Here is a 24675-nt window from a genome sequence, read left to right as displayed (position 1 = left end):
TACTCTGCACAGATACAATATAAATGTCTGTGCTCCCCTTGCATCGCAACATGGTTGGTTCCAGACACAAAATTGGTATTGTGTGGCACATTGTGTGGTGTTGTGTGGCACGTTGGGTAGTGTTGTGTGGCACATTGTGTGGCACATTGTGTGGTGTTATGTGGCACATTGTGTGGTGTTGTGTGGTACATTGTGTGGTGTTGTGTGGGACATTGTGTGGCACATTGTGTGGGACATTATGTGGTGTTGTGTGGCACATTGTGTGGTGTTGTGTGGCACATTGTGTGGTGTTGTGTGGCACATTGTGTGGTGTTGTGTGGCACATTGTGTGGTGTTGTGTGACACATTGTGTGGGACATTGTGTGGCACATTGTGTGGTGTTGTGTGGCACATTGTGTGGTGTTGTGTGGTACATTGTGTGGTGTTGTGTGGCACATTGTGTGGTGTTGTGTGGGACATTGTGTGGCACATTGTGTGGGACATTATGTGGTGTTGTGTGGCACATTGTGTGGTGTTGTGTGGCACATTGTGTGGTGTTGTGTGGCACATTGTGTGGTGTTGTGTGGCACATTGTGTGGTGTTGTGTGACACATTGTGTGGCACATTGTGTGGTGTTGTGTGGCACATTGTGTGGTGTTGTGTGGCACATTGTGTGGTGTTGTGTGGCACATTGTGTGGTGTTGTGTGGGACATTTCGATACATATTGTAAGATAGAATCATGACCATTTGATGCAATATGAGGTTGGTTGTACGTGGACATTGATGTAGTGTGCGACATTATCTGCTCACTATCGTACCTAGGATATGCCCCCTGGTGCCTGTCTGCATTGTGCGCCCAGGCATTCTGTCTCCCGTGGCATCTCCTGTCCTGCCCGCGGGCAGTGGACACTCCCAGCAGGTGGGATAAAGGTGCCCAGGAGACATCACTGCCAGCTCTGCGGAGCGTTCTGCCCTGCGGGATACTGGCACGTTGGCTCAGTATTGTTGCTTCAACCAACTTGGCGGACCCACTAACATGCCCTGGGAGTACCAGCCACTTGTCCTGGTCTGCTTGGTTCGGCCCCCAGCATGTGTAGAGATTGTACCATAGCCTGGCGTCCGAGCAGATTGGCAGCATTGGCACTTGCATGCCCAGCTACTGGGGACCATTTCCATTTACGCTTTAGATCAATATAATAGGGCAGGAAAGTAATGAGTCTGGTGGGGGCACAGACCACTTAAATCGAGCGTCACCCCCCTTGGGCTACATGGTCTAGGTTTTCCCAGAACATGCTGATCGTTGGCACTGAAAGGGTCACGCGGACAGAAATAACCCCCCTTCCCCACGTGTGGACGCTGCGTAGGTGACCGGGCGGCCTCCTTTGAGGTTCGAGGTGTCATCAGACAACAAGCATCTCTTGTCTCCCGGGTTCTCTTTCGTCAGGCCTTTTTCCCTGAATGGGCCCATTTTTTGGCTGCCGGTATATTTAGAGCTTGGGGTTTGTCCTGTGTACTCGGGAGTCTGCGATTGGGGCCCTGTTGTGGCCGGTGGCTCTCGGTAATTAGAGGCCGGCAGGAACGCTGTCACCACTGTACGTCCTCTGTGCCAGGGGCGGCCGTGCGGTCACTACCTGGCGCTGGGTCCGTTTCCCAGACTGTCACGTGGAACAAGAGTGAGACTCTGCTACAGCTTGATTAAAACGTACACTGGGGCCCTTGGGTTGGGGCCCTTGATATCTTACTAGCTGGGTGGGGTTGTTATTCCTAGGGCCCTACTGTATTAATGTGGTGCTGCCCCTATTGGCCGATTTCAGCCATTGCATGTCTTTCCTAATGTCCTTTCATTTAAAGGAGGCTTCACCTTCATGTTACTTGAATTCACTGGCTGATGGGCACCCTCCTACAACTTTTACTGTATACATTGTTTTACCTCTGTTCTCTATCTTGAGGTATTGGTGTCATGTTATCTGACACAACTCCTATAATCATTATTAACCGGTAGTTATTGTTACCCTGGTACGTGGAACTGCGCTGCGATGATAACACCGCGCCAGCTACAGTTATAATATCAAGGGAACCGTGGATAATAAACCTCAGTAACAGATATTAAAATGGGATCATCTGGAATAATTACATTTCCGTTATTCATTTTATGGTCCATTATCGAGTCCTCATCTGAGCTTATAACTGTCTGGGCGTAGCCGGGTACTGATGGGAAGTGCTGCCCCAGATCGTGTTCCGTGTGACGCCATCTTCTCAGGGACAATCTAATGATCCCTCCTCCATTGTCCTGCAGAGATGGGAGTAGAGCGTCCCCGGCCCGTATTGGCTGTAGGCTGGAGGACCATATACCCAGTGCTAATATATACATATACTGATAACGCATTATAACTGGCTGATGTGGTTCTTTCCGCCTCCAGATTGAGAACCTGCAGGAGCAGCTGCGGGACAAAGAGAAGCAGCTGGGCAGCCTGAAGGACCGGGTCAAATCTCTCCAGGCCGACACCTCCAACACGGACACGGCCCTCACCACCCTGGAGGAGGCGCTGGCGGAGAAGGTGAGCACTGTGATGGGCACAACCGGCCTCGCCTCCGAAATACAGACAGTGTGCATGCAGCCGGTGTTATGGGCAGACAGTGTCCCTACAGAGGTGGCCGCTCTGAGCGCTGGACTGATGGCGTGGCGCTGAGCCCGGTGTCCTGCCTAGCGGGTCTGCCATTCTCTACATTGCGCCAGCTGCATTAGATGCTGCATTAGATAGATGGGTCTATCCTGTATTATATGCGGGCAGCCCCGGTGCTACTGCTGTCACTGCTTGTTCTAATTTGGGGTCACAGGGGTGTTGGGGTCACTGGGGTTCTCTCCAAGACATTCACTGCATCTCCTATCTCCGCTCGGTTCCCCAGGAGAGAATCATTGAGCGTCTGAAGGACCAGAGGGACCGAGATGAGCGCGAGAAACAGGAGGAGCTGGAATCATTAAAGAAAGAACTGAAGGACCTCAAGGAAAAAGTCAGCGTGTTACAGGGAGACCTGTCTGAGAAAGAGGTGAGGTCCCCATGGCTGTGGCAGTATATATTATTGTTATTATATATTCTTATTGCTTTATACTCCCTCTCCTTCCGCTGCAGGCCCTTGGCTTCTGTGTCCTCTCATACCTGACCTTGTACCCCGCTAGCGGCCCCCTGTCTGTCTCTTCCCCTGATCCCTTGTACCCCGCTAGCTGCCCCCTGTCTGTCTTTTCTCCTGATCCCTTGTACCCCACTAGCTGCCCCCTGTCTGTCTCTTCTCCTGATCCCTTGTACCCCACTAGCAATATAGTCACAGTGATTAATGTTAGTGAGAGCTGCCAGGACGCTCGCTGTGCTCAGTGACAAATGGCATCGGCAATCAGCACGAACGGGACACCGCCCCCTAGTGGTCTTATTGTGTAAAATAAACCAGTTACAATGAAGTTTTGAATAAAAAACTTTATAGCCATGTTAGACCTATACGTAATGACAGTGTATAACGGCCTCGTCATTGGTCTCTGCAGGCCTCCCTCCTGGACCTGAAGGAGCACGCGTCCACCCTGGCATCTTCCGGCCTTAAGAAGGACTCCAGACTGAAAACCCTGGAGATTGCGCTGGAGCAGCGGAAGGAGGAGTATCTGAAGCTGGAGAATCAGCTCAGGAAGGTGAGCAACCCTAAAACAGATCCAGGTGGCTCTCACAATCCAGAGATCTGGCGGCCAATCAGATGCCAAGATAATGTCAATTCTGTCCAGAATCACAAGCCGTATAATCTCTTCTATCCCTAAGATCTGTCAGCCAATCACAGCGCCAGATAATGTCTATTGTATTCAGAGGTCTTTCAGCCAATCATAGGACTGGATATCAACCTGTCACTATAGAGTTGTGTCGGCCAATCACATGGAGGGACAATCCTGTTCCTGTAGCACATCTGCAAGAATATATCATTAAGATGATTTTACAAAGTCCTTATTCTCTCTGTTTTTGTCCCCGTCTCAGCACTCGGACGAGTTTCCGCACTCTGGAAAAGTAAGTCCCCGCTGCATGGGTACGCGGTGTTCCTGCTAATGCCCATCTGCATGGTGTACCGCTCCTCTCATTCATTGTGACCCGTGCCGCCCCCATTGGGGTTGTCTTACATCTACGTGTCGCTGTGTCCGAAGCTTTGTGTTACCCTGATCCTAGAAACATTTTCCCTGGCGCACTGTGCGTCTTACTGGGAGCATGGGGGGATGTGGCCCAATCCCGTGTCCTGTGAGGTGCCAGAAGCAGCGAATGTCACCTCTGCACACTTTGTGACATTACGTTTCTGTAGCGTGGTGATGGGGGCACTGCATCGGGAACTTAACTTCACCTCATTTGCTGCAGCCAGCCACAAGCTCCAAACCCCTCGCCCACCAGCAGCCAATCCGCTTTGCCGTTACCAGGCCCGCCCCCCTTCTGGCTCAGCTGGTACTGTGTGTAAAGGTTTCACCGTCCCATGTAGCGTGGACAATACATGTTACATGTATGTAATTACACATATGCATGTGCCCTGCTGTGTGTGGGATGGGCAGCTTATTCCCCTGTGGGCTCCTGGGCACGACTTGCGTTGTCCTGTGATTAGTCCTTTGTGGGATTTAGCCTCGTCCTGTTGACGTGACCTCACCCTGGCAGCCAGTGACAGAGCGCACTGTGTTGTGGGCGGCGGTGTTGTGCCAGGTGAATGGGAACAGTGCCCCACGTAAACAAGTGACCGTTAATTAGCACCCGCTGTGGCAGCCAAGTGGGGCAGGGGGGGTGGTGGTTCGGAGCTGTACATGTACCAGCTGCCAGCCCCTCCGCCCTGCCAGCTGCACGGAGTCACGGAAAAGTGGTGTCGCTCTGCCCTGCTCTGGAGCCTGGCCTGCGGGCACAGTTATTTTTTACTGACCCTGTTCTGGCCCGTGTTCCTATCATGTATGCATTTAGGTCGATATGAGTTTAGGTCGACAGGGTCATTAGGTCGACATGGGTTAGGTTGACAGTCAAAAGGTCAACATGGGGTTTTTAATTTTTTTTTTTGAGCCGACATGTGCCGACAGGCGGTATCTCATGCCCTATCATCCACTAGGGCGCGGTGGGAGAATAAAATAGTGTGCCGAGCGCAGCGAGCGATGCAAGGGTACGCGGTGCAATGTTTGTCCATGTTGACTGTGTTGACATTCCGGACAATTTTTTTTTTTAAAAACCCCATGTCGCCCTTTTGACTGTCGACCTCACCCATGATGACCTTTACACCCTGTGGACCTAACAACCCATGTTGACCTTTTCACCGTGTCGACCGAATGACCCCGTTGACCTACACTCATGTCGACCTTACTGCATGTTGACCTAATGACCGTCGACCAGCATGCTGGTGGCCTAATGATCCGCACCCCTGGGAACACTGGTGGAGATGTATCGAAACATTGTAGAGAAAGAAAGTGGGTGACAAAGGACAGGAGCTGATTGGTTGATTCAGACCTGTTTGCCAGCATGCGGGGGGTTGTACATGGACACGCCCCCTTGCACGCGGCTGAGCAGGAGAAATCACCTATTGGTCGCTGACCATCGAGTGAAGTCCACACTTTCAGATGCCCGCAGATCGCCGAAATGTGGTGGGCGCTGACGACATGTGACACCGCTATCGTCACGCACGGGTGTTCCCCTTCTGCCGCCCCCCGGACCACCCTGTCCGTACGATCCCGAGGTTTGCACATGTGCTAACCCCCCGCCGCCGGCCCCTGTATCTACACGTCGTCATCTCCGAGGTTTGATGCATCTCACCCTGTGCTCTCGCTTTGTGAGTTTATTACAGCAGCATTCTGCGCCCCCACAAGTGCGTACACCCCTCCGCCGCCGGCACCCCATCCTATATTCCACAATGTCTATTGCTTGTCTTTCCAGGCCCACGAGTCCACGCACGAAGCCAGGACCAGTCCGGAGGCGAACGAGAGGATACAGCAGCTGGAAAAGGAGGTGTCCAAGTACCGGGAGGAGGTCGGCAAGTCCCAGACGGAGGTGGACCGGCTGCTGGAGATCCTGAAAGAGATGGAGAACGAGAAGCACGAGAAGGATGGGAAGATCGCGGAGCTGGAAAGGTGAGGGGCCGAGCACTCGTACGCCTGTGGGGTACCCAGCATACAACGCAGCAGAGTGTCAGCTCCGCAGCCCAGCTTTTACCCTTACATACACCATTATGTGTATCACAGAAGTGACTAACAGTGGGGTGTCGATTAGTGGGAACCAGCAATCAGAGATGATGGGACGGGGTGGTCTATGGGGTGGGGCACAGGGAAAGTGTTGGAGCCCTGCGCAGCATGTACAGTGGTTCTCCTCTAGAGGGCGCTGTGCCCCTGCGCTGGAGGGGGGGTTGGGGGGGCGCTTGATGTAGGAATATAGCAGAAAGGGGATCTCGCTCTGTAGCCTCAGGACACAGAGGTGGAATTTAATTCGGGAACTTCTACCTCTCTGTATAGCGAATGGTCATAGTATACAAGTGTAATGTTACATCTGACCTGCAGATTACAGCAATACACCATCTGTTTCTACATACGCACAGAGTCAAGATCAGCCGTTCTCCGGGACTATATATTTATTCATTGTCGATAGATTTCGGGGGCACATTCGCAGTCACTGGGACAAATCGCTATTTTTCAAACGTCCTCTCGAGGGCAGTGTGTCCCAGGCTCTGTGTTATATTGCAGACCCTCTGGTAACACTGAGGGAAGTTTTGTATTTTGGAAACTATTTTACCCACAGAGCACCATCTCCTATACACGGCGTGAGGCTGCCATGCTGTGGGCTGATGTACGAGAATGCAACCTAACATTCGGGTTCACTAAGCACTGGTGACATCACAAATCAGAGCCACATGCCCCAATGATGTCACTAGCTCCTTGGAATCTGTCTCTCTCTCTCTCCTTGTATGTGTCTCTTGATTTATTAATAGTCTTTCCGTATTCATTGACTGTCTCTTTCTCTAACCCTCTCTTCCTCCTCTCTCCCCTGGACACCTCGCTGTACTCAGCATGACATCAAGGTAAGTGAGTCTCGCACCTTCCTCTCTGCTTCAAGTGATCTGCAAGTTGGGGGGGGGGTGTGCCCCTCGCCCTCTGTCGCCTTCCTGCCCTACCCTCTCATTCATGGAGGTAGTCTCAGTCATTGTGAGCAGTCTCTTCCTACAGGAAGCAGCTGAACGGGCACCCGCTGCCTTCACACTAGGAAAATGCGGCCTATGACATCACTAGGACCTTGTGATGTGTGTTTGCATCTGAGTGATGTCACTGAATCCTAGAGAAATGATTGGCTGCGGTCTCCTGAATATGGGATCAGCCATGATAATGGCTGCTGGGTGCCCCTTACTGCAGCTTACTCCTTTTATTACTCCTTTACACCCTGGCATAACAGGCTCTTTTCTGCTTTCCGCACCTTCCAGAAGCTTATTGCATGTTTCGTCCCCCCCCCCAACCCCGATTCTGTAACTTCATATCTGACCCTCCGTTAACTCTTCATCTTCTGTATTTTAATGTTACTTTAGTTACACAGGGGCAGATTTATCAAGCTCAGTGAAGTGATAAAGTGCCTGGTTTGTATCACCGGCCAATCAGATCCTAACTGTGAAGTTACAGGCTTGGTTTGAGAAATGACAGGTAGGAGCTGATTGGCCAGTGATAAAAACCAGACATTTTATCACTTCACTGAGCTTAATAAATCTACCCCACAGTAACTTTATCGAATTCAACGTTACATATGCAAATAAACACTACAGACGTTCTCCTGTCACAATCCTTGTCCGTGTTTCTCCAAAACACTGAAACACCAAATTATTTATAATTAATAATAGGTTTCTATTAATAATAGACGATTTGTTTAATCACACCCAATTGCGTTGACCACTGGTTCCCCCATTAGGAGCCGCGGGTGATGTTTGCCCGTAATGTGGCGCTGTGGAAATACCACCTCTGTACCAATCACGTTACAGAGAAACGCTTAGCTGCCTGCTAGCCAATCACCATCTGAGACACGCCCCTGATTGCCTCGCAAACCTCAGACTGAATGATGGACCGTATCAGGGCAGCAAGGGGGGGGGCTGATATGGTCATAATTAATTACAGTGAGGCCCAGAAAATGTAAAACCCTCAGCGGACAGTTCGGTCTCCATACTGTTACCCCGTCCAGCGGCCATTACCTTGGTGTTATAATCACTCTCCGCCTGCTTTTAGCTATTGGGAAATGGAAGGGTCATAGGCGTCACTAATGCTGCTTTGTTGTACAGTGCCTTATCGCCAATGTACGTGTGAGGTAAGATTGCCACAAAACTGGCTGGCAAAGTGTGGGCAGGATTGGTTCCGTGCTTGGCAGACTTTCCTGTATGTCACTGTTGGGATGCCGTGAAGAGGAGGCAGAGGCATGCCTCACACACCATGCTGTAGCGAATGGTAATAGTCCTGCCGCAGTGCGGTCACACACGGTCCCCCTCTCCTCTCTATACATCTGCCCTTGTTTAGGCAAGGCCTTCCTCGAACACCCCGCTCCCAGATGCTCTCAGTATAGCAGATAGGGATTCCTTGGCCAGGATTTACGTTCACTGTTCAGGCCTTAGTGCATGGTGGGTCGGTAAGAATGAGCGATCCCCCCACGTTCATCTCCGCCCTGTCCCGAGTCTCTGACAGGGAGCGGCCCCCCCCTCCGTGTTAGTCATTAGTAGTCACTGACGGATTATTATAATGAGACATTATCCCGTGTCCCTGTATTGTGTGCGGTGCATGGCGTGGGCACATGTGAGAAGGGTGGGAACGTGTCCTAGACGTGTGAAGTCTCCGGGGATTAGCACTCTGCTTGGGATGATCGCAGTGTGCTGGAGACGGAGTTGGTGGGGGACTAACTTGGCAGCTGCCCACTCGCCGGGGGAGGGGTGCAGGGCACTTATTACCATCGGGATGCCCGTTTTCTTTCATTAACCCCTTTGTTTTCCATGAGATGACACAGGAGTGACGCACGTCTTACTCACGCCCTTGCCAGAGTTTCTGTGGAACCCCCCACCACACCCCGGTCGGGACGAGAGAAGTCCGCCCTTATGACTAATCCGCATAAAATGAGAGTATTATCTAACCTCAAGTGCGTCCGTGCGGATCCCAACGTGACGTCTGCGTCCAGTTAGCGCCTGGGCAATGGCGCGACTTTATAATCACGGCCTGTAGCGATGACCTCTAATCTATCTCTTCCAACATCCGAAGATACCATCTGTCCGGACAGTAATCCTTTATTTCTGTCTTCGCTTCCTTTACCCCCCTGCATGGTGGCACAGCAGTTGGCATTGCTGCCCTGTAGGGTAGTGGAGTAGTACTCCCCAGGCTGTAGCATCCATGCTTACCTGGGATCTGGGGATTAGGGGAGAGCGGACGTTCCCGGACACTGCCGGATTAGCCGTACAGCTGTGACATTAGCCAGGTCACTATATTTCTGCACAGATCATTATCTGGCTTCCAGAAGAGATTAATGAGCAGCCTGACCCCAGGTGTAGTCACAACACACACACATTAGGGGCATCTCGTCCCCGCGACCTCCGATAATCCCTCCGCGTGTCGGGAATCCCAGGCCTGGACTCCTGTTTCCGTGTTTGTCTTGGCGTGTCCTGTTTTGTGTACATACATCCATTATCCCAGCTTAAGACGTGTTACTGTGTCTAAACCATTAACCACCCCAGGTCATTAGGGATGAGGGGAACTAACAGCACAGTGATGGGATCGAGTGACACCAACAAAACAAACCGCGCTATCAGTTATACCAGGCCTGATGGTAGCAGAGACCATTTGTCCATAACCGGGGGGGGTCATTTTTTGGGCCCCAGCTTCTGAAGCGCGTCCCGTTACAGTTTCTAAACTTCTCTCATCTTAACGGACCTTGTATTAGTTTTGTAGAACTTCTACAAGTTATTGCTTTGTAAAATACCACATTTTTTTTTTCATGGTAGTCTGTACACTAGAGGGCGCTGTTATAGTCCTGGCGCTGGATCATTGCTCCGCTGGTGCTTGTAGTTCATCAACAGCTGGACCCCAGGCTTCACATGTTCACTTGAAAGGACAACAAGCCCTAAATACAAGTTGCTTTACATAGCTGCAGAGTGATTTCAGGGCTTCCTGTATAATTGCTAGGTTTGCATATATATATATATATATATCTGTATCTATATCGGTCCAGGCTGCAATATGCCGGCATCTATTGCGTTCCGGTGGCAGGTACGCCACCAGCGGTGTAATTTAGACCTTAATACGTGCAGAAGTGCTGCTTGCAGGCGCGCTTTGCCCGGCCCAGGTGCGCGTCCGCCCCCCACATTGTGCAGCTTGTGTGTACATTCTGCGCCGCTCTCCCCCAGGAGGTGGTGGTCGGGACATTTATACAACATCCGCCAGTACTGGCCGGGCTTGAAAGCTCCTGTTATCTGTGCGGTTTCTCCCTGGCTGTGCTCTATGTGTTTTGGTTCCCACCCAAACCTCACAAAGTGATAAAACTCGCAGAGAGGGAGAGAAGACGGTCAGGCGGGGTTACTGCTGCCGCTACCAGCATCTGGCTGCGATTACATGTCACCCCCACATACATGTAATGCCGTGTGGCCCTGGGGGTAGAGGCAGAAGTGTCATGTACAAAGTGCTTCCAAGTCCACGGTCCCTGCACTACAACTCCCAGCATCCTCTGTTACAGAGTTACAGCTTTACCGGTTATCTGGAGCACGGATAATATTACCATCTCCTTTATAATGTTAATTACACACACAAAAATAAATAATGATAAGATTGTCAGTCCCAAATATATAGATTTAAGGATCAATTAATCAGGGCATCATAGGACAATTGATGATGTCTTGAATTGATCCCTGGTGAGTGCCTGCTTTCCTTATCTGCTTTGAAGATTATTTAAATGGAATGACAACAAGTGCATGGGTGCTTCCGTATTGTACTATTACATATTAGCCTAAGCAAATCAGTATCATAGTAGGCAATGTCTAATAATGAGTCTAATCGCCCATTAAACAATAGCGCTGCGCCTAGGAGAATGTATTCTGTAATAGTATGGGGCAATATAATAGACCATGGGTCCTCAAACTGCCGCCCTCCAGATGTTGTGAAACTACAAATCCCAGCATTCCTTGCCACAGTTTTAACACTCCCTTTATAGCAAAACTGTGGCAAGGCATGATGGGATTTGTAGTTTCACAACATCTGGAGGGACGCAGTTTGAGGACCCATGTAATAGAGTTATCGGATAAACCACTGTAATACACAAAGTCCTAATATGTCTATCTCAGTGGTTCCCAACCCTGGTCCTCAAGTACCCCCAACAGTGCACGTTTTGCAGGTCTCCTCACAGAATCACAGGTGACATAATTAGCTCCACCTGTGGACCTTTTAAAATGTGTCTGAATAATGAGTGCACCTGCCGGGTGAGATGGAAAACCTGCACTGTTGGGGGTACTTGAGGACCAGGGTTGGGAACCACTGGTCTATAGGATCCCGGAGCCTCTTATAAGACGGGGTTCCCTTATTTCCACCACTGAAGTTGCTGGGATCATTTAGGGTTATTATTGCACAGATGATAGAATTATACCAAATGACTATAATATAGCATTTATGTGCATGGGGGTACGCACTATGTGCGCCAGCTTATATAATAGTCCTCTTATGTAATAATGAATGTATTTCTGCAGTGATTGACCCCCCGCAGCCCCGGCATGTTCTGCCGCAGTTGGATCATATACCATTAGTCTGTGCTGTGGGTACCGTGTAATACAGCATGCACTGCAATGCGTCAGATCCTTGTACACCACAGTACTGTAACACACACAGCCCGCACTGCAATGCATCAGGTCCTTGTACACTACAGTACTGTAATACAGCCCGCACTGCAATGCGTCAGATCCTTGTACGCTACAGTACTGTAATACAGCACGCACTGCAATGCGTCAGATCCTTGTACGCTACAGTACTGTGACACACGCAGCATGCACTGCAATGCGTCAGGTCCTTGTACGCTACAGTACTGTAATACAGCATGCACTGCAATGCGTCAGATCCTTGTACGCTACAGTACTGTGACACACACAGCCCGCACTGCACTGCGTCAGGTCCTTGTACGCTACAGTACTGTAATACAGCACGCACTGCAATGCGTCAGATCCTTGTACGCTACAGTACTGTGACACACGCAGCATGCACTGCAATGCGTCAGGTCCTTGTACGCTACAGTACTGTAATACAGCCCGCACTGCAATGCGTCAGGTCCTTGTACAGTACTGTAATACAGCACGCACTGCAATGCGTCAGATCCTTGTACGCTACAGTACTGTGACACACACACAGCATGCGCTGCGTCAGGTCCTTGTACGCTACAGTACTGTAATACAGCACGCACTGAAATGTGTCAGGTCCTTGTACACCACAGTACTGTAACACACACAGCCCGCACTGCAATGCATCAGGTCCTTGTACACTACAGTTCTGTAATACAGCCCGCACTGCACTGCGTCAGGTCCTTGTATGCTACAGTACTGTAATACAGCACGCACTGCACTGCGTCAGGTCCTTGTACACCACAGTACTGTAACACACACAGCCCGCACTGCAATGCATCAGGTCCTTGTACACCACAGTACTGTAACACACACCCGGGCATGCGGCATGCATATAGATTCACATGAATGCCGGCTGTGTCTCGGCAGCGCGACCGTCCATTACCCCCAGGAATTAGATTTTTACCCCTGTTCCCTGACCGCTGATGTAGCAGATCTGATACTGGGGGTGAGGAAGGGTCTCCATGTTTTCACCCAGCTGTTCAGTTGCAGGTGGAGATTTGGGCAATGGTCTGGATTTAGGGCCCATTTTATTACAATATACCCATCCTGAAGTATCCATGGGGACGCCGTATCCCCCGGTAACAGTATCCCTTCCCAGTCTTATATCCACCTTCATATAACCATCCGGTGATGGAGACGTCCTTTAGAACTGAGTGATGAGCACTGTGCTGCTGCAAGGGTTAATGGGAGGGGGGGTGGGGTGGTGAGAGTCTGTCCTCTGCCCCGTCAGCGTTGGTTATCCGGCAGCTTGTGCTGAGTCCGGGCTACCTGTACAAAACCGCCCCGGCCACAGATCGCTGTGCGATTGTCCCAGGTCTGAATGAGCGGACGGGCCATTGTCTGTATGAATAGGCGCGATTCCCTGGATGAATCTGGGCATCTGTGCGTTGGAAGCTATCAGCAAACCTATTGTGTGGTAAGGACAGGGTCACCGTCTGACTGTCCTAGAGTGCTAGCTCTGCAGCGGTCTCCGGGCCTGTAACCCTCTCACTGCCGTGTGGCCAGGGGATAACATACTGAGTGTATATACGGTCTCTCTGGCCGTTGTCATTATACATTAGTGTATTCATTATCCTTCCAATCCCGCCGCCCAATGCCCCGGTCTAATGCGCAGGTTCCTCCTTTATACATATTACATTGATATATAGATAATGTATTGTGCTTTTATTTCCCCGTGATATGGAGAATTTAGACCTTAGCTCTGCGTCCGAGCTTCCATGACCTAGATCCCCAGTCTGTCCTCTTCCCATTGTCACTCTCCTCATTTCCCAGCTGTGACCGTCCCAGAGGTGTTACCCTATTTATTTTGGTTTTGGGGTGGGCGGCCGTTCCTTTCTGCGGAACACACCGGAGCCCGGAACCGCATTGGTGGTTGGTATACGGCCTGGGGATCAGATGAGCTATTCCTGGTTGAAATGAGCTTTCTTGGCCTCTCGTTACGTTGGGTAAATTAGAGGGTGAGTATCCAGGCCACCACGTGTTTGGGCGGGCCGGGCACACGGGATCTGGCCTCTGTCCGGCCAGTATATCCGTGTCAGCTACTTTCCACACAGCAGAAGTTCTGCGTCCAAACCACACTGGATTGGCGTGTTCTTTCTTTCCGTCAGCGCTGTTATTGCGACCTCCCCCTTCCTGTAAATCCACATACAGGTCCAGATTACATGCAGGCCCGCGCCTTGGTATCTGAAAGAGTTATTTCCACCATCTTGTCACTTTGAATTGGCCTGCGCAGACCCTCCTGCAACCCTTACTAAATATGGACCTTTTTTGTTTTGGTCTGTGCTTTTTAGCATTGTCTTTATACCATCAGGCAGAATCGTTTATTCAAGGTATGCAGACCTGTGTCTTCTAAAACACTGAAGGCGCCACCAGGCAAATGTAACGTACATTATTAAAGTTGCAGGAGGACGCATAGAAATGTTACTGTAGATCTGTTTAGCGGTGATCACAGTGTTCTGATGATTAATGCTGTAATATTGTGTATAGAGCTATGTGCCGCAGCACACATGCCTGCTTTTGTTTATGTATGACACACGCCTGCTGATTCTTGCGCCTCATTTACACCCGAAGCTTACCGTCTGTCGCTTCTCTTCCAGGCAAAATAAAGACCAGAATAAGAAGGTGGCGACTCTGAAACACAAGGAGCAAGTGGAGAAGAAGAAGAACGCCCAGCTCCTGGATGAGGCGAGGCGGAGAGAGGACAACCTGACGGACAGCTCCCAGCAGCTGCAGGTAGGAATCTACGGAGGACGGGACGGGGCTGCATGTGACAGGGACAGTAACATGATGTGAGGAGGGGAATGGAGGCAGCAGGAAGCCACAGACTGAGAGTTATATAGTGGGAGGAGCAGGGATCCCAGCAGCACAGAGTACATAAGGAGATGAGTGATGTGTCAGTGAGGACAGGGCTGCATGTGACAGGGGCAGTGACATGATGTGAGGAGGGGAATGGAGGCAGCAGGAAGCCACAGACTGAGAGTTATATAGTGGGAGGAGCAGGGTCTCCAGCAGCACAGAGTATATCAGGAGATGAGGGATGTGTCAGTGAGGACAGGGCTGCATGTGACAGGGGCAGTGACATGATGTGAGGAGTGGAATGGAGGCAGCAGGAAGCCACAGACTGAGAGTTATATAGTGGGAGGAGCAGGGCTCCCAGCAGCACAGAGTATATCAGATACGTGATGCCAAAGGCTAAGAGTTATATGGTTGCACAGGTGGGACATTAGTGAGGGGGATAAATGTAACTCTTTATGAAACAACGACCTGACATCTCACTTTGGATCTATAGTAAATAATACTATTTCAGCTTGATTACATTCTTTACTCTGATACGTAAATTCGGTACTTATGTAGTATCTGGGCGCCCGATTTTAAAATCGGGTCGTAAAAATTGCATCTGATATCGCATGCGATCCGATGAGATTTTCCATAGGATTCAATGTTAACAAGGTCCTTTTCATTTCCCCACTATCCAAGTCGGCATAGAGTTGATTTTATAAAGCGTGGTGAGCGCAGCGAGCCTGAAGGGCCGCGGATTACTTAAAATGTTTTCCGCATCCCCTCGCTGCGCTCGCCACGCTTTATAAAATCAACTCTATGCCGACTTGGATAGTGGGGAAATGAAAAGGACCTTGTTAACATTGAATCCTATGCAGAATCGCATCGCATGCGATATCGGATGCGATTTTGCCGAAAATCGTGTCAAATCGCATCTGATTGTATGCCTTAAGGTAAGGCATACAATCAGAAAATCGGGCGCCCAGATACTACATAAGTACCGTAAATTCTAGATCAGATCTTCGTGGTGAAATCGGCACTCCAGGGGTCTCTGTGGATAGTTAGTGGTTATCTGAGGTGGCGGTGGTGGTATGGGGGGGGGGTGGGTATGGATGGGGGAGGGGTGTCCTTAAAGCCTATTTCCGAATCCCACATGTGCCGCAGGTACTGAACGGAATATTTTCATTTAGCGATGAAGAAGGGCTCAGGCCGGGAGACAGAAGGAGGCTGTAATGAATTCTGGCAGCTCTCCTCTGCCTTCTCCCCCCCCCCCCCCCCTCTCTGGGGGCTGTGGTGGGCTCTGCGAACTCACTGTCCTGTAATGGAAAATGCTGTGGTCTGATCCCAGAGCCTCTTCCTAAGCTGGACTCTGCCGCATGCCTTCTGCAACATGTCTCTGCCTGTACATCAGCGGGACATCATCATGTCGCCTACCAGCCGCTGTGGAACTACACATCCCAGCATGCCTTACCGCAGTATTGCTATTAGTGCATGCTATATCTGTTGCAGGGCATGCTAGGATATGTAGTTCCACAGCAGGTGGAGCCGCTGCGTGTTGACTTTCCCCGGTATACAGAAAGTGACACTCTAGCGGGGTCCACTTCGCTGTAACTGCCCCTCCCCCTCCCTCCTTCTCACACACACACCTTTCCCTCTACTTAAGTTGCCCCCTATTCTCTCTGTGCAGTCCCCTAACCCAGTTGGGCCTCCCCAACTAAAGTGTCCCCCACTATCCTCTCGCCTCTATTCCTCCGTCCTGCCTCGGCTCCAGTTTCTCTCGTCACCCCACGCCCCTCCTACCGTCTACAGTCCCCCCAGACAGGTTTTTGGAGCATGTTCAGATGCGTTGCTAAGTTAATGGTAAAAAGGTTCCTCCATACATTTAAATGGATTTGCAAAAAGAACAGAGAAATCCAGAAAGCGAGAAAGAGGGGTCACAAAGGCCTCTGGGAAATTGTTTTCTTTAGAAAACGCCGCGTACAGACTCCAGGACGCGGAGACAGAGGGATACATACACAATTTTATCATCGCCTCATGCTGAGAGGAGAATGCACACAAGTGTTTGTCAGTATAGGTGCATATATATATATACACGTATATAATTTATATCCGTCACCTCAGCCACCGAAATTAGTGTTTTGGTGGCCATTCGCCGAAAACCCCGTTTTAGAACTTTCCGGTCTGTGTGGTTTTGGGCAGAATTAATAGCACGATATTATAAGACCTCGGAAAATAAAATCAGCATGTTCCCTTACAGGCCATCTGCACGTCCGCCCATATAAACACACTCCCAGCTTACATCCCGCTGGCCGCTCTGGATTCCAGAGGATAGAGGCGAGGGGGGGGGGCGTGGCACAGAGCGGGCGAACCCCAGCCCATCTTCTGCCTCTACTGAATTGTCTCTATGTAACCAGAGGGCGGCCATGTTGTCCTGTCACTTTCCACTGTCTGCATTGTGTGTACACCCGAGTGGGAACTGCAGGACATTTTTACTACCTTTCACCGCAATAAATCGCCGGATAACGTTCTCGCTTTGAGCGATCTCCGGAGTTTTTTTGTTCGTGGAAGAATTCCTAAAGATGGGTAGAAGTTTCTGCCGCTTGCTAGAAAGAGTTTGAACTCCTCACAGTCTCTTGGTGGAAATATTTCAGGAACATCCTAGAAGCTTTTCCTATTAGTGTCTGGCAAAAGGGAAGCGACAGAGGTTCCTTTCACAGAGACGAATGCGAGAGAGATGGATTAGGGCCCCTGAAAAATGCCTCCAATTAGTCAGTGGGGGCTCCCCGTGCCCTCTCTAAGAGCCTGCAATTTAGGTGCTTGGCCTCTGTGTCTCAGGTTGTTGTGCTTGGAAGGATGAATTCAGGCCCCTGAGAGATGGTGGTTTGGATGGATGCCACAGAGCACACGGAGGGACCTGCAGGCGGCCATCTTGTATCACAGAGCTGGCTGTCCGCCATGGTGTCCGCACAGGGTTTGTGGTTTGGGCCTGCTCCAGCTCACCCAGCCTGTTTACTTTGGACAAATACTGTGTTACTGGTTGTCTCTTGTTTGAGCTGGGTCTGTACCGAGCCGCCCGTGGAAGTCGCAGCATAGAGACCGCCACTGTGGGACCAGGAGACACCAGCGAACCTGGATGAAGTGTCGTCTGTTGAATGCTGAACAGCAGGGGTCTTGGAGACGGTCACTCAGGGGCCAGGCCTTGCACTACTTTAGCTTCTGAAGGATTTCACAAAAGCTGTTTTGACATGTTTCCTGTGATGAAACGAACGTGCGTGTGACGGGTGCGCGGTGATGTCAGAGGCCTGAGAGACCGAATGTCAGACCACCGTAATTAACGCAGACTGCTCTACAAGTACCCCACCGTAATAGAGTTTACGATCCCATGCACCGTGCTCTTCCCGAGAGAGACTTACCACCGCTGCGCCTCAGGGTGCCTGAATGTTCCTCTAATCTGGAAGACGCTTTTTTCCTGTATCCATCTCACTGCTTACAACTTACAGCACTGACTACTGGACTACATGTCCCAGAATACCTCAGCTGTCAGTGGCTGCATTGCTGAAATTGGTGACCAGGTACCACATAGGGCATTCGTTCCACCATACTACGTTTAGAAAAAGCTTACACAAACTGTTGTCCTCCAGTTCTGGGGGCACTACAAGTCCCAGCTGTAATGTGAGAATACGGCAGTCTTAAAACGCGATTGGGAGGCAGTTTCTCTGGCCAGCGTCCTCTGCCCGTTACAGATGTACCACAGTGCGGGTTTGTGGCAACTTGGTGAGCACAATGCCCTCTTACGGGCGAACCAGACATTGTGCCTTCATATCTAAGCTGGCATACAACAGAAAGACCTGCTCACAACCATGATTGTGTCCAGATTTCCCTTCAATTCCCTGGCAGAATTGGTGCTTTTTGGACACATAATGTGCACACAATCTATCGTACAATCCAGCTGCTGCATACAACCAAGGGGTCAGTGCTTGTTGTCAGGGGTTTATGCTCATTGCCAAGGGGTCTCGAAGCCTCGGAGGATATTTGACCTCTAGCGTCTGACAGGAAGCACAGCGCTGCAGCGTTACCCGGAAGTGCTGGGAACACATACAGTAGCTGTGCTCCCCGTCAGATGCAAGAGGTCAAATGATCACTAATGTCTGTCTCCTCCGAGGTGAAGGAGTGCGGGGGAAGGCGGTGACAGACATAGGAGTGTGGGTGAAGGTGGTGGACCCGCCGAACGACTGATAGCATGTGCTTCAAAGCACAAGCAATCGGCTCACAATCACTACTGATCAGATGATCAACCATTCGACCCGCGGGACGGCGCATTGCACGATTGCACACAATCTGCATACAATTTGTTTTACAACCCCTCAATTGTACGCTTGGGGAATATTCTCGCTCTGGTGTATGGGGGCCTTTAGTTTCCCATGATGCACTATATGAAGCCTGTAACCATTACAGAAATATATCAATTATAAACATGGTTTAAAAAAAACACATATCAAGACTTTACTCGCAAGAGCTAGCAATCTAGGGGCAGCTTCTAAAATGGCGTGGACTTCTTGGGTCTGTGCATGTTAGACGGCCATGTAGGGGATAGAATATCGTAATGGATGGTCAGCCCTCGGCCAGTACATATAAACTGCGGGAACCGGTTCGTTTTATCGAATGACATTAGGTCGAATGTCATTTGGTCGACCCCACTAGGTCGAATGTGTAAAAAAGTCGACATGGGTTTATGTCGAACTTCCGACTATGTCGACTGCCATTAGGTCAACTGGGGTTAGGTCGAATTGCTCTTTTTGGGGTTTTTTTGGCCGAAATGTCAACAGTGTCGACATGGACACTGTTGACATAGTGAATCGGACCCTCGCATCGCTCGCTCCGCTCGCATTGCTTCGGGCACGGTGGCTCGCTTCGCTCGCCACAGCTTTAATAACCTCCTCCACGCCCTAGTGGATGGTAGGGCATGAACCACTGCCTGTCGTCACATGTCGGCACCAAAAAAAAAAAAAAAAAGAGCAATTCGACCTAACCCCAGTCGACCTAATGGCAGTCGACATAGTCGGAAGTTTGACATAAACCCATGTCGACCTTTTTACACATTCGACCTAGTGGGGTCGACCAAATGACATTCGACCTAATGTCATTCGATAAAACGACCGTATCCCATGAACAAGTCTCAGCACTGAGGTACGAGGCACCTCTGCTGGTTCCTGCGTCACAGACACCAAACTCCCCATCAGCAGTGCAGCGTTATCTTCTCAGCAGGAGGAGAGGGATCAGTCACTGGGGAGAGGTTAAGCAGCCAGTAACAGAACCCTCCAGTGCCCAATGGTTTCTGGTTATTGGCGTGGGGGCTGTATATCAGGAGATTACGCTGTAGCCTCCCCTCTCCTGCTGGATCATGTCATGGAGATTAATGGAAGTGTTGACAGCCTCTTTCCCTGTGAGGTTTCTGTGCCGACACAACCACTACAATGGATGACTTCAAACAATAGAAGCCGTGTAGCACTGGTGGGAGCGGATTTGGGGGTGGGGTAGGGGCTTTGGGCCGTTCTTGTCAAAAGTAAGCGTGTCTTCTTTATCAGCCATAGTGGGCATTGCAGAGGGGATTAAGCGGCAAATATTGATCTTTGGGTTTCGGAGAAATGCAAGATCTATATTTGGCGGTTTGTAACATAGGGATTAAGGTACAGGCCCCCCCTTCCCCCCCCCCCCCAAAAAAAAGCCCCTCCCCAAGCCACCAAACTAAGTAAACCACCATACTAACTGCTCTTTTCACCCCTTCCAAGAATTCAGATGTTTAAAGCGTATGATTCCTAACTGCGCCTCTGCAGGGGGACCTGAGCTTATTGCTTAAACATGTCCGTCTTCACCAATCTACCCCCCCCCCCCCTCTCACTGCCGACGCGCTCTGTCCGGGGTGCAGCCGCTAACATCCCGAAGATGCAGTTTTGTCTAATCTGCGTCGTCAAACAAGAGCGTTTCCTGCGCCGAAGAGCTCCGACCCATCGAGAAACACTCTTTAAAGGCTTAACACAAACCATTTCCGTCTAATAATAATAGAAAAATACATGTGAGCGTGTAACACAATCCCGTCTCCTCTCCTGGAAACAACTCTCCAGCCCCTTTCCTTAGAAATCCACTCCAGATCCGACATCTGGGTTTCATTTGCGCGTCCCCTGTAGTCGGACTCGAGAGCCCAAGCGGCAGATTCCTGATCAGGCGGCTGGCTGGAGTCGTCTGGTGGGTGGGGGGGATGTGGAGCAAGTTACCTGAGATGAGATGGTTGATTGAAGAACAGTTATCCAAGTTCAACAGGGACCTACGTCTAGAACAGCATTTTGTATTTCCGGAGTTCTTGCAAGCTGAAAATAATTTTCATGAGTTGCACCGTGAATGCTGCCATATTTCCCTACATAGTCTATCCCCTGCACGCGTCTATATATATATATATATATATATATATATATATATATATATATATATATATATATATATATATATATATATATATATATATATATATATATATATATATATATATATATATATATATATATATATTTTTACTGCATCCGCTGAAGACCATGACATGCAGTAGAGTCTGGATACTTTACCCATTGATCCCTGATAGCCATGGGTGGCTGACTCCATCTTGCTTCTTTTGCTGACTGACCCTATTGCCCGCCGAAAGTCATTGAATGATTGTCAGCATGCTGATTGCCTAGAGCTATCCACCAATCATCGAGCTGGAGCTATCCACCAATCATCAAGCTGGAGCTATCCACCAATCACAGTACAGCATTTTATTCCTGCCTCCCAGCCTAAAGTCAGACTGTAAGTGGCCATCAGCAAGCTGATTGGTGGAAGGCTGGGCCTGCTGATAAGCGCGGCCTTGCTGTCACTAATGAAATAGGTCGACATGGTCATTATGTCGACACAAGCATCAGTCAACATGAGTTTTTCATGTTTTTTGTGTGTCTGTCGACTTAAGTTGACACGGACACTGTATGTGTACCGTGCCGCCTGAGCCAGAACAAACCCCTTTAAGTAATAAGTGACTGATAAACTATGCACATTAAATGTACGCCCAATTATCCTCGCTTCAAGAGCATGCTGGGAGTTGTAGTTTTTTTCTTTACCGATATAATTGGTGACCTCATACAGAACTCCGCCAGAACAAGAGAATGAGTTTTGATTGGGCGCAAAGTTGTTGCTATAAAACAAATAGCCCTATGTGCTTTGTGTGCTGTTTGCCAGATCCATGCGGTTCCCCAGTTCGCCATGTGTGCTAAGCTCTGGAGAGAGATACAGTTCCAATCAGTAATTTTTCAAACACAGCCTGTAACATGGCTGTTAGGAGCTGATTGGTTGGAAGTTTAAGGCCCCCATACACTACGCCCGATTTCACCCGATTCTGGAGGATCGGACCAAGAAATCGGGTGAAATTGCATAGTGTGCATCGGATCAGATCCGGAGGTTGGACGGTCTACACATAAGATAAATCTTATGTGCAGCCATCAGTGCAGCAGGGAGCGAGGTCCGGGGGAGCGGGGAGCGGAGAGTAGGGTCCGGTCCAGGGAGCTGCAGGTGATGTAGCGGCAGGCGGGGACCTGAGCAGACCTGACAGAGCAGAGTCTGGGGGAGCGTCGGGAGAATAGAAAAAAAAATCCTATTCAAAAGGCTGGACGGCCGCTGATTGGCTGATAGCTCTATTCTCCCGCAGGGACCGGACTCTGCTCTCTGGCCCCCATCCCCGTCTGCCTCTTCCATGGACCCTGCCCGCTACCCCGCCTGCAGCTCCCCCGGACCCTGCTCTCCCGGTGCTGGCATATCAAGCTCTCCCGGGGAACTGCCGGGGGAGCTCAGGGGAAGTCGGGGCCTAATGTATGGGGAGAACATCTCCTCCCTGTCTACTAACTCCTCAGCCTGCTGGATAATAAGGAGCCCATGGGGCAAGAGACATCCGCACATCGATTCGGGCCAAGCGAGACCGATGTCCAAGACCTCGTTGGGTCTGGACAATGGCGAATCAGAGAGGTGTAGGTCTTACCCCACCAAGGCACGCATGTGCTCTCTCATAGCATATGTATCAGCAATATATGTAATATAATATCAATAAAGTATATCTGAATACCATCTCTCTGCATTTTGTGGTTCGGTTTCTTGTGGGGGTTTAAACCAGTCCGGCTGATTTGCTGCCTCCGCGCTGGATGCGCCATTTCGCTAACTTGTTTGATAACTGCAGGAATCGGTTTCGCCTGTAAAGTTTTTAAAGTTTAAGGAAGACTAATCTGCGCCAGACTTGGCCGCCGCTGCCCGTGCCCGCCATCTGGTATTCTGTGTTTGTCAGTGGGGAGTCCCAGCGGGGATGTGGCCACAATCTGCCAGCGAGGGGAACACGGCTTCTGTAAGACGTTAGGCCTCTGTGCTATATGTACGGATCAGCAGCTCTGCGTGAGAGAACGTAGCCTCTTATTCCGAATGGGGGCCGCAGGCTTCGTGCGTCACAACAATAAAACCTCTGTTTGTTTGTGATGGAACAGGGCAAGTTTGGCCGTGGTGGCTGTTGTCCCAGCAGCACATGCAGGGGTTGCTGAGTCTGTCCTCGCTGTTTTATGCCTTTTTTATCAGGATGTGGCCAGCGAGCAACATAAACAGAATCCAGAAGTTTATTTACGCACAAACAATCCGCTTTTACTAACCGCTGCAAACTAACCCGCTCCAGATCACCCGTCCTGGCTGCCGTCTAATCTCTTCTGCTAACATCACTATCCTGCACCTGCTGCTGTCACCTACTGCCATACGCTTGCCTCCTTCCTATGTACCTCCTCTGCAAGACCGGCCAGTGCGTCTCCCAAGACGTCTCCTTTGTCTCCGCTTTGATCCGCATGCAGACAACGTGATGCCTTAGGATATTGCCTGGACTCTCCCTTTCTTGCCTTAAATCTTCAGCATACACCATCTTCCTCTGAAATGACAGCCTCTGTTAGGCTCTTCTGTCTCTGCAACAAGTAACCGGCATCTTCTGCTTCCATAGCTGCTCTAACACTGATTAACCTTCTCTGCTTCTCTGATAACCACCTCTTCTGCTGCCCAACTGTTGGCTGCTCTTCCTGAAGACTTGTGCTCAACGTTTCCTTCTTGGCCTCCTCTGCCTTTTTGACCTCCGTTTGGCCTCACAGAGTCTGCCTTCCTTTCTGTAGGACGTCATGCGCCAGAAGGACGATCGCATCGAGGAACTGGAGGAGGCTCTCCGGGAGAGCGTACAGATCACGGCAGAGCGGGAAATGGTTCTGGCCCAAGAAGAATCTGCAAGGACCAACTACCAGAAGCAGGTCAGCCACTGTGTCCCTCATCTACTGCAAACCCTGCATGGGCCCCAGGCCTTAATGGCCCGTCATGGGTCAAATGTTTAATTTAGCTTGGCCTGTTGAGAGCATATATACCTGCTTACAGTGGAGAAGGCCTTCAGCCTGTGAGTTGTGTAGGAACCAGTGACATCACTGAGAGTGCAGCCAATGCAGTCACTAGGAGCCAGTGACATCACTGAGAGTGCAGCCTATCCAGTCACTAGGAGCTAGTGACATCACTGAGAGGGTCTCTTACCCTGTTGCGATGATGATTATTGTTACTATTTTTTATTTATATGACGGCACATCAGTTGTAAACCGCAATGCAATCTGCTGCACTATATAAGCTGTAAATAATAAATAAATAAGGGTGCCCATACACGTTACAATTATTGTATACAATATCGCATCTCAGTTTTGTGATGAGATCTAGTACAAAAAGTATGTGCAGCACATACTTTTTGTACTAAATCTCATCTCATTGCAAAACCGAGATGCGATATTGTATACAATAATTGTAAAGTGTATGGGCACCTTAATGGTTCGACCTAACGACGTACATAAACAAATAAGCAAAACAAGAAAACACAACTTAAAGTACAAGACAATGTAGGACAAGTACATGGTATATAAACAACTGCATCAGCGGACAGGACACAGAGAGAAGTATCATGGTGGCAGAAACCGAGGGCTAGGTGCCAT

General features: G+C 50.0%; 1 protein-coding gene across 13 annotated transcripts in view; it reads left to right on the top strand.

Annotated features, from left to right (window-relative positions):
• ERC1 (ELKS/RAB6-interacting/CAST family member 1) overlaps positions 1–24675 on the top strand; it is a 124723-nt gene that overhangs the window by 53900 nt on the left and 46148 nt on the right. For 4 of the 13 annotated variants that reach the window (XM_083180945.1, XM_083180939.1, XM_083180940.1 and 1 more), the window contains 8 exons: positions 2401–2538; positions 2888–3028; positions 3516–3656; positions 3991–4020; positions 5899–6092; positions 7022–7033; positions 14440–14575; positions 23827–23958. In XM_083180945.1, the coding sequence (XP_083037071.1) occupies positions 2401–2538; positions 2888–3028; positions 3516–3656; positions 3991–4020; positions 5899–6092; positions 7022–7033; positions 14440–14575; positions 23827–23958 (924 nt within the window). The remainder of the gene's footprint in view (positions 1–2400; positions 2539–2887; positions 3029–3515; positions 3657–3990; positions 4021–5898; positions 6093–7021; positions 7034–14439; positions 14576–23826; positions 23959–24675) is intronic. The other 9 variants (XM_083180947.1, XM_083180944.1, XM_083180953.1 and 6 more) reach the window with 5 other exon arrangements.

This window comes from Crinia signifera, chromosome 4, assembly GCF_055691185.1.
Source record: "Crinia signifera chromosome 4, ASM5569118v1, whole genome shotgun sequence".
NCBI lineage: Eukaryota > Metazoa > Chordata > Amphibia > Anura > Myobatrachidae > Crinia > Crinia signifera.
This window is presented reverse-complemented; position numbering and strand designations above follow the sequence as displayed.